The 11,137-nt window shown below is 38.5% G+C and overlaps 1 protein-coding gene and 1 pseudogene across 1 annotated transcript in view; both read left to right on the top strand.

Annotated features, from left to right (window-relative positions):
- The first annotated feature begins 54 nt into the window (after positions 1–54).
- The window catches only part of DSG2 (desmoglein 2), a 48,571-nt gene continuing 37,488 nt past the window's right edge, over positions 55–11,137 (top strand). Inside the window, exon 1 of the mRNA XM_020992558.2 lies at positions 55–189. Within this exon, the coding sequence (XP_020848217.1) occupies positions 136–189 (54 nt within the window). The 5' untranslated portion in view covers positions 55–135. The remainder of the gene's footprint in view (positions 190–11,137) is intronic.
- On the top strand, positions 391–9,203 carry LOC110212540 (cell division cycle-associated protein 7 pseudogene; annotated as a pseudogene).

Genomic DNA, 11,137 nt, shown 5'->3' with positions numbered 1-11,137 from the left:
AGGCAGAGGGCCAGGGAGGGACCTGCCCTGGGGCGGAGCGGGGCTGGGGGCGGGGGTAAGGGACAAGACTGGACGGGTCAGGACGGGACGGCACAGCCGCCCCGGGCACAGGACGCAGCTGGAGAGGATTCGGGTATGGCTGCGCACCGGGCGCTGGGAGCCCGGAGGCTGGGCGCGTTGCTGCTCCTGGTGAGTTGGGGTCCCCCCAGGGGTTTCCCCGGGCTGATGCACGCCCAGGCCTGCGCCCTGGGCGGAGGAGGGCGAGCCGCGCCCGGGACCTGTTTCTTCCAGCTCTATTGAGCTCATTTACGATCTTGCTTAATTGATTAATAACTTGCAGGAGCTGGGTTCATTTTGCGCTCCCGGAGGCTGGCTAAGGGCTGGGGCGAGATGGTATCTCGGGGAGTGCCCCAGCTGCCCAAAAACGGATCTTCCCGGGCAGGAAAGTGGGAGTCCGGGCTTGTCTGTGCCTCTCCTTGTTTGTCTTCCCGCCACACCCAGGCCGGGAGCCTCCTAATGCTCGGCTTCTGGAGCCAGGGCTGCCCCGCACCTGGGTGGGCGCACAGAAGCCAGTTGGGTTCCCCTTTCTGTATCCGGGGGGGGGGAGGAGAAGGCAGGGCAGTTATTAACCCGGAGCCCCGTCCCTATCCTTGAGATACATAAAGGGAGCCTTTACCTAGGCTGCCCACGCCCAGGCAGTCAGGCCCATGGAGCACTGGGGCCAAAGCCAAGTAGTTTAGTTTCAATCAGTGGCACTCAGCAAGCGTGTATTAAGCTCCTACTATGTTCCAGACAGTTGTAGATGCTGGGGGCGGGGGGCGGGGGTGGGTTGGGGGTGTGAGGATAAAGACAAAAGGAACCCTGTTCGGCCATCTTCCTTCTTTAAAGGGAGATAAAAATTATTGCATATTCACACTGTTAAACCTGTATAACTTTAAAATTGTGTTTCATTCCTATCTCAAGAAAGAACAAACAAAAGTTCTTGTTAGTATAAAAAGATAGGAAACATCGAGAAAAGTAATTGAACACAGAGTCTGGGACTTTTTTTTGATGTTTAATATTTATTAGTTACAAATAACTCATTCTAGATTTAGGATATAAATAATTTGGTTTTCATAAATTTATTTTTAATTTTTTTATTCCTTGTCAAAGCAGTGGTCATAGACGACCCTGAGAACTGCATATGCTGGTTACCTATGACATTTTTAAAAAACGGATATAGCTGTTAATGACATGCCCTTGGGCCTTTCCAAGCACTTTGCTGCTCTGTGTGTGTGTGTGTGTGTGTGTGTGTGTGTGTGTGTGTGTTTTAATTCTAGGTATCCTGTTTGTGCCATTCTTCTACTATATAACATATATAAAATATAATATATATTATAATACAAGCTCTGTGAGGGCAGGGACCAGTCACCTAGATTTTGTATCTTCCTCATTGATCCCCTAGAACAATGCTCATTTTAAGGTCAAAGAAAAATAACACTCTTCACAGTGAAAAGTCTAGGATTTTTGTTGTTGAGTTCTTTCAGTCATGTCCAACTTTTCCTGACCTCATTTATGGTTTTCTTGGCAAAGATACTGGAGTGGTTTTTCATTTCCTTCTCTAGCTCATTTTACAGATGAGATAACTGCAGTAAACAGGGTTAAGTGACTTGTCCAGGGCCACACAGCTAATAAGTGTCTGAGGTTAGATTTGTACTCAGGAAGATGAGTCTTCCTGACTCCAGGCCAGGCACTCTATCCACAGTACCACCTAGCTTCCTCTTAGGCTAGGATTAGGGGTTCTTTAACCTGGAATCCTATTAACTTGTGTGTGTGTGGTTTTTTGTATATTTTGATAACAAGATTTAAATATAATTTGTTTCCTTTGTAATCCTATGTATTTTATGTAATGAAAGTAATTATCCTAAGAAGGAAGGGGTCCCCTGGCCTAGGTGGCCCATAATTCTTAAACTTAGTTTCCATTCTCAAAATTGGAATTGTCTCTCCAAACAAATAGTGCTTAAGAGTAAAATATAAAGACAAGGGGGAATAGTTTGTTCCTTTGAATGTAAGCTCCTTAAAGTCAGACTCATTTCTTGTCTCTCTGATCTCTAACACTTAGAACAATGCCTGACAGATATGAGACACTAAATGAATACTTGATTGAATCTGGCAGAAATAGTCTATTTGGTTTTTACTGTTTAAAAAGTCTGTGTATTTTGTACTTAAGGCAAAGAGTCAAAAAATTTATAAAATATTGTTACCTGTTTTGTGGAAATCATTTTAGCCAGAAATACATGAATATGAGTGTGGGGGAGTATGTTTGCTTTTGAAGGATTCTCTGGCCTCATACGGGGGTAGCTGAAAAGATGAAGAATACTCAACTCCAAATGACTGCAAATAGTTGTTTGAATTAGCTTTGGTAAATAATAAAACTAAATTATTGTTGTTGAGTTGTTTCTAACTCTTCATGACCCTATTTGGGATTTTCTTGGCAAAGATACTAGAGTGGTTTGGCATTTCCTTCTGCAGGTCATTTACAGATGAGGAAACTGAGGCAAACAGGGTTGAGTGACTTGCCTAGGGTCACATAGCCAGTAAATGTCATAGGTCGGATTTGAACTCAGGAAGATGAGTCTTCCTGACTCCAGGTCCAGTGCTCTTTCCACTGTTCCGCCCAAAATTAAATCAGCATTGCTTTATTACATGTTAATAAAGTAATTTTAATCTGTTGCTTCTAAATGGAATGATACTTAGCTTTTATAAATAGCCTTATATTTATTTCTGAAGTAATATGTTTATATCAACTTACAAAAATTTATTTTTAGAGGAAAAAAAACCAATGAAATCAAGTCCTACTGTTATGTGATTTAAATTAAATTATGCTTGACTGGAATTGTGAGCAATTATCCTCTAAATCTCAATCAATCTCTCTCTCTTTCTCTCTCTGTCTCTGTCTCTCTCTCTCTCTCTCTCTGTCTCTCTCTCTCCCTCCCTCTCTCTCTCTCCCCTTGAATTATCTAAGTAATTCCCTCAATTCTTCACCACTTTTTTCTTGCATTATCCAAACAATTCATCAACCCTCCATTTTACCCATCTTAAAGTCAAAGCCCTTACACATTCAGACATTGTTATAAAACCTTTATGACTTTAAAATTGTGTTTCATTCCTATCTCAAGAAAGAGCAAAGCAAACAAAAATTCTCGGTATTGTATAAATATAGTAAACATAAGGGGGAAGCTAGGTGGCGAAGTGGATAGAGCACAGGCCTTGAAATCAGGAGGACCTGTGTTCAGATCAGGCCTCAGACCAAACACTTGACACTTACTAGCTGAGCGACCCTGGGCAAGTCACTTAACCCCAATTGCCTTAAAAAAAAATAGTAAACAGAGATTAGTAAGTGAACGTGGTACTTAGGACATTTTTGGTGTTTAATGTTTATTAGTTACTACTAATTAAGAAAATATATGATAATGAACTAATTCAAGGCTTGGGATGAGCCTACCAAAAGGAAAGTACATACCAGAGGAAAAATGCATGCTTAATTTAACATATTTTTGACTCTAGCAACTCAAGCTTTTCCATTTGTATTGAATTTTTTAACTGTGGAATTTTTAATATGTTGTTGTAAGATGTGTAGTCAGTCAGCTAATTGTGACAGGTACGTATTTAACACTGGGGATACAAAGAAAGGAGAAAAAAAATTCCCTGCTCTTAATGGGGGAATAGGAAAATTCTTGGTTTCCCACACTTATCAATTATATCAGCACTCATCTGGTCACAGATTTAGAGTGTGAAAGGATCTTAGAAACTACTTAACCCACCTTTGTTTTACAGCTGAGGAAACTGAAGCCCAAAGTGGTGAATGACTTCCCTGAGTTTATACTGGTAGTAAGTAGTAAAGCTGGGGTTTGAAAGTAGGACCTCTGGCTTACTCCAGAGCTCTTTGCACTGAACACGCTGCCTCCTCATTAATTTTTTAAATGCCATATTAATCTACTTATTTTTAGGCAAGATTAGCTAGCTCATGTATTTTCACATACTAGATTTAGCAACCAAAGTGTGACCCATGGAAAAGAATGCTTAACTAAAAAATCACTGTCTGATGTCTGGGTACTAGCAAGCCTAGCTAAGAATCAAGAGGCTTATTATCCACTTCAGTTTGGCATATCAGTGATGAATTCTTCAGATTACAAATGATGTTTCAATAAAGCAGAAGGGTTTTTAGTAAGTAGTCATAGTAAGTATAATCTACAAAAGGAAATTTTTACCAATTATCATTTAAGCTAAATTTCATGTTTGTGAAATTACTCCCCCGTGTGTGTGTGTATATGTATGATATATATATATATATATATATCATACATATACATATATACACACAAAATTGTATGTACATTCCAGTCCTCAAATAAATTTCCTGCTAAAATATCTCATAAATGCAGTTAAAAATAAAATTTTTGGCTAGAATATTCTCACTGACCTCAGTTCTTAATTTGGCTGATAAAGGTTTGTCCTTTAAATATATGAAAATGCATTTAAAATTCAGTGTACAAAAATTGTCTTTTAATGAATATGTAAAAATAATATTTGGTTAATTTCAGTAATAATAATTGCTGGCATTTTATAGCACTTTGAGGATGCTAAAGTAGTTTATCCTTACAACAACCTTGGGAGGTAAGTGATATTATCCCCATTTTATAGATGAGAGGCAACTGAGGCTGACTAAGGTTAAGTGACTTGCTCAGGGTCACACAGCTACTAAGTACTGAAACTCAGATTTGAACTTAGCTCTTCTTGACACCAGGTTCTGCCTTCTATCTACTGTGCTACCATCAGTATTGATCTCTGAACATTAATATTGTATAAACCCTAAAATAATGGCTTATTAGAGATAAATATAATTTAATTTAACCTAGAAATAAATTTGTTCATAAGACCACAGATTTCTAGGTGATAAGGACCTGAGAGGCCGTAAAGCCCAACTGCCTTATTTCACAGTCAGTAAATTTTTGAACACAAGTGTTTCTGCTTCCAAGTGCAAGTCCAAAATTCTTTCATCTGGCAACCCTTAAAAGAAATTACCTGTGAATTTATAATTAGAAAGAATGTTTGTTTTGTTTTATTTTTTAAAGACAATGCTAACCTGGTGTAGCTCTGTTGCTTTTTTGATAACAAATATGAATTACATAACACATAAAAGTTTGTTTCAATAAAATGAGAACTAAGGTATTAAATCATAAAAATACATTGGTAAAGAATATTATTTTAATAATTCTCCAAGTTTTTTTGAGTGCCATATTTCATTTAAAACTAACACCATTGTGTAATATAGTATAACAAACTAGTTTTACGCATTTTTGTATATCTCAGGTTAAAAAATGGTTCATTCTGGCAGCATGAAGCCACCTGTCAAAGTGTAACACAATTTTCAGAATTTCTGATAAAATTCAAGGAGCTCCCCCCCACTCCTCTCTTTACTGACATCGAGAATGAACTAGGGAATCACTTCAACTTTTGGGTTATAATTGAGTCAATTTTAAAATAACAGAACTGGGTCATCTGATTACCCCTAGGTTGTTGAATTTGAATCAAAGTGACTTCATCCTGCCCTTTGGGGACCTAGAAACTGGTTGGGGGATTAGAATATGAGTATATGAAAAGGTAAGTAGTAGTAATAGCAAAAAGGTGGAAGCAGGACTCAGAATGGGACTCATTTTTCAATTTTACCAAGGGCCCTGGCTTCCTCTGTTGCGTGGAAGCCACATAATTTGGCCTTCACCATTCTTAGTCTCGCAAATCCAAGCTAATCTTTTCAGTCTTTCCAATTCAACGTGGTAGCCTCCCATATGATCTCTTATCTCCCTTCCCACACTAGAAGAAAGGGGGGAGGGACAGGGAAAGACTGTTGGTCAAATACAGATTAAATATCCCCAAAATGAGAGCTCTTTGAAAGGGAGGAAAAGAAGTACATAGGCATACACTGAACAAGTAACAAGATTATTACCCATATTCTGGCATCATGTAATCCAGATTTAGGAGAAGAATGACAGCTATATAGTCAGACTAATGTATGTTCTGTGTTTCCCTGCTTTTCTACCCCCTTCTTATTAGACAGATTTCCCAATTCTTTTCAGAACAAGCAGCCTGAGAATATATTTTCAGTTTGGGGGATGCTTTTGCTAGAATGCTGTATATTATAATTTCTCTGCATTTAAAAAACCTAAATTCACTTGTTATGGAATCATCTAATGACAATAATTCAGAATAATTCGGGAGAAAAGACCCAAATTGACATATGTTTAGTCAGGTGTAAAAATAAATATAAATTGATCTATATTGTTGGGCAGGCAGGCAGGGAGGAGCTAGTTCTTCAATAGGAGATCCATATCTGTCTACGTTTTAGTAAATTTTAAAAAATGGCTTCCAGTTAGAATAAAATACATTGTCTTGGGCACGCTAAATATGACACCAGCAAATGCGTTTATTTAGAAGAAAGTGCACATATAATAAGTACTTTGAGATATATGTGGCTAGAGATGACACTGATTATTACTTAAAACCAGTATTTCTGCATTTATGGATATCAGTACAACACTCAGATTATCAATCCTACATCTCTCACTCTCCTCACGTGACTGGCTCATCTGCTTTTCCATTTATACATTTTCTGAATGCTTACTCTTGTCTATTCTACTTTTAATGCCTTCATTATCATTGAAAATATGCTGTAGCCTACTATTCCCCACCAAGTGCTTTTCTATCCTATGAAAGTTTGAATCAGTGTGAAGATTCATAAAATTATAGCTTTGGAGCTGAAAGGGACCTTAGTCCAACCCCTCTCATTTTACAAATGAAGAAACTGAGGACCACAGACTTTAGGCAACTTGCTCAACATACGTGTCAGAGATGGGATTATTTTGGCATTGCTTCACTTCATATTTGGTTCCCATATTTCCCTAAATTCCTCAGATTCCTCATTTCTTACAGTCTGATGATCTTTTGTTATATTAATATACCATAATATGTTCAGCCATTCCTTAATTGTTGGATACATACACGCTAGGCCTTTAAAAACTGTCAATAAGACCTTTCATTTGTGCAGCTCTTTATAGTTTACAGTACAGGAAGGAAGGAAATGAGCATTTATGAAGTGCCTGCCTGCTGTGTGCCAGGTACTGTGCCAAGGGCATTCCAAATATTATCTCATTTGATCCTCACAACAACCCTGAGAAGTAGGGTTTATTAGGAAGTAGGCTATTATTATCCCCATTTTGCAGTTGAGGAAACTGAGGCAGACTGTTTAAGTGACTTGCCCAGGGTCACACAGTTAATACGCATCTGAGGCAGAATTTGAACTCGGGTCTTCCTGACCCCAGAACCAGTGCTTTAGGACAAGGAACAGAACTGGACCTCTTATCTGCCTTCCTCAGTCTGTATCCGTGGGCATACAAATGCAAGTTTACCTTTTAAGCAGAATTCGTACATCTCCTTGTCTCTTTCCTGTATAAATATATATCCCTATGTTTTGTATGTTGTTCAGCAAACCCTGTAGTTGTTTTTTTTTTTAATCTGAAACTTCATTAAAATCCATTTTCTAAAGAAAATTTCTGCCTTGTTAAGTTGTATTTGGGAAAGATACACCTAGAGTCACAGTTGTTACATGAAGACAGATTTCATCTAGTACACAGACACCTGGAAAACAGAAAACATAAAGATTATTTTTGTTAGGATGATCACTTACTTACGCAGCTCATTGCCTCGCTAGGGCTCCTCTAGCTCAGTCGCTGTGGGCACTTCTTTGCTGCCCACGCCCCAGCTCCCTGGGAACGATCCCTTCCCTTTAAAGCGTCTTCCTTGTGGACTCCCACTGCCCCTCATGGATCCTTTCAGCACACAGCAAAAGACCTCTCTGTAAAGGTGATGAAAAAAAATGGGAAAAGAAATTCATTAATGTGAAATTGACTTCCGTGGAAATCTCTGATGACAGTTGTGATGGTTTTGCTTCTGATAATTTTTCAAACACAAAAGCCCAAATTCAGGTCAGATATCAGTGAAGAACTGGCAAATATTTTTATAGGATTCTGATAATGAATCTTTCAGTGGCTTTCCAGAAAGTGAGGCAGGAGACCTAAGAGAGGATTGTGGAATTTTACACAAACCCAAACTCAAGGCAGATATCACTAAAGAACTGGGCACCATTTTTTATGCGGACTCTGATCATTCTGCAGCTTCTCAGAAAGTGACGTCCAAGATGGAATGAAATTGGATTCTGATGATGAAGGGAGGAGGACTGGAAGTCCATTTCAGTCCTTTGCAAGTAGCTCTAAGGTTTCCAACCTGAGACCTCAAAGGGACAAGGAAGCAGAAAGCAGCCCCTTCCCAAAGCCCCAGAGCTTCCCACTTCCAGTTCTGATTCTGACTCAGAAGATGAGAAAGCCTCAAGATTTTTGGAAAAGAGGATGCTAAATGTAAAGGAAAACAAGGCAGTGCTTACAGAACTAATGTCAGAATTAGAAAGTTTCCCAGGATTATTTACTGAAAGATTGCTTCCAACTAGTAACCCATGGTTGAAGCCAAATCCAAAGAGCTCCTCACCAAGAGACCCCTCAAGTTGAAACTCTGAAGGAAGAGCTCATCCACATACCAGGTCAAGGTCTGTGATCGAAGGACCCCCAAATCTGCACTTAGAAGATGAAATAGATTTTGAGAACAAGTACACGTTGGTGAGAAGAAGGGAGAGCGTGGATGGGTATTTGGATGATGATAATGCCACACCTGGAAGTCATTGCACATATACCGTGACCATTTCTCGTGTTGTTCATCCAGTGGAAGAGATTACAGAGGAAGAGCTAAAAACATCTGCATCTCCTCCCCAGACGAGATCTACAGCAGTTAGTTAGGTTCCACCTGCCACCAGTGTCCCTGGAAGACTATTGACACCAAGACAAACTGCAGAGACCCAAAATGATTGGAGTTGGGGACAGTTCTATGGCCTCTGTGTTTGAAATTGGTATGGTGAAGAAGTCAAAATAGTATTGCTGAACCCAGATTGGCATTGCCCACCTTGTCATGGAATCTGCAACTGCAGCTTTTGTAGGCAACGAGATGGATGATGTACGACTGGTGTGTTGATGTATTTGGCCAAGTGCTGTGGTTTTAGAAATGTGCATGCTTACTTGAGAAGTCTGAAGCAGGAATTTGAAATGGAGATCAAAAATTGATGAAGGGTTCCTTTCCTTAATCTTGTTAAATTTCAATAATCTTGGGCAGTTGATGGTTAAACAACTTCAGGTTTCAATTTTGATAATCAGTATTTTTTCATAGTGGGGTCAAATTAAGATTAAAGTCCCTTTTGGAGGCACAAGTAGTATAAGTTTAAAGTTGCATTGTAGTTTTTATGCTCCCCCTCTCCCCCCCACTATCACTGACTATAAAATTATTTTATTGAAATACAGTCGAATTTGTCCCTTTAGTACTTGTGGGGAGGAAGGAGGATTGTTCATTACTGGGTATAAACCCCTGGAACCTAGCAACATAACAAAACACTTGCGAATGCCTAATTAAGTATTCTTAGGTAACTGATCCTCCTAATATAGTACTTCACATCTATTGAGGATTCTGACAAGATGTAGCCTCAGTACTTAGAAACAATATAGAAGATGACATGATAGGTGCAGAGGACTGAGTGTGTTACTGTACTGAGCACACGGAGCCTGCACTTTGAGTACCAGGGTTTCTGTTGTCACGGAATTACTTGCTTCTAAACTTTTTTATACAGCATGAGATCTAAGATGTGCCTGTACTGGTTCATAATTACCTTTGTGGTATAAGATTTCATGTGCTACATGCAATTATACACTTGAATCAGCATTAAAAAAAAAATCACAGTAACCAAAAAGTATGTAAGAACTTCAGTATTATATATGCCTAATGGTTTCCCCTCCTCTTTTCCCCAATAATCTTGCCAGTTGAAAACTGCGCTAATCTTAAAATTCTTGGTGTTAGACTTAAACATATCTGCATTTTTTTCGCCTGTGTTTCATACAGTTCCTATTTAGGGTATTTCAAAATATTTAGACCTTATTGTATGGAAAGTTGGCATAAGTAATAGCCTATAGTGCTTAGCATTTCTGCTTGACTGGAGTAAATAGCAGGCCATGCACAGAGTTGACTTTAGATTTTAAGTTCTCTACTGCAGACTAGAAAGTGCCTTCTTGAAGATGGAAGAAATTAAATGGTTATGGCCAAAGTACTTTCTGATCCCATTTTTAGTCTGTGGGATAACATCCATGTTTGACTCTTAGTAGTAATCAAATTGGATTGGGAGACAGGACATGACTGTCCTCTGAGGGGGTCCCTAGTGCTTTCCTGTACATGTAGCATCATGTCATGGTTCTCATGTAGTGTTGGGTACATAACCAGACCTTAAATCGGAAAACAAAACCAACATTGTAAATAGGTCTTTAGATCTGTAATGCTCTTTTGTATGTAAAATTTTATTTTATTAATAAAAAGTATTTTTCAGAAGAATGATCACTTACATCACTGTAGCGAGTCAGTTTTTTTTTAAATATTCACTTCATTAACAATTAAACTAGAATATTGTCTCATGCTCACTCCATTAATAGTTAAACCAGAATATTGTCTCTTGGTGGTTCTTCTTTGTCATAAAAACTTCAAACAAATTGTCATTAATTTATTTAGGAGATAAGGTAACAACTGATCATTAAATGCAGAAATTTAACAAAGATTTTCAAAGAAGAAAAAAACCAAGGCAAAAAACCAGGAATGTTAGAACTTGTTGCACTCTGTTCTTCATAGATTCCTTTGATAGTTCAACTCTGTTAGACTGCTAGGCACCCTGGAAGACTGTCTTTTCCTAAAATGACTTCCTTCTGGCCTAGAGGCAACATCAGATCACTTCTAACTCCTGAGGTCAGCCTTAATGATTACAATACTCTTCTAGAAATACTATAATTCCTAAAATATAGTCAGAGGAAAATAATAACTTTTAAATCATGTACAATAGCAGCAAACTATTGAAATTCCTTTTTCTGTTTGGCTGTTTTGGCTTTTGTACTAATTCCATTATGATTGAAAAGGTTTGCAAGTGAGTTGACCAAGCTCTTTTTCTGTTCCAGATGGTATTTGATTC

Source organism: Phascolarctos cinereus, unplaced genomic scaffold, assembly GCF_003287225.1.
Source record: "Phascolarctos cinereus isolate Bilbo 61053 unplaced genomic scaffold, phaCin_HiC Scaffold_4;HRSCAF=312, whole genome shotgun sequence".
NCBI lineage: Eukaryota > Metazoa > Chordata > Mammalia > Diprotodontia > Phascolarctidae > Phascolarctos > Phascolarctos cinereus.
Note: the sequence above shows the minus strand (reverse complement) of the source record. Positions and strands in the feature narration are given on the sequence as shown.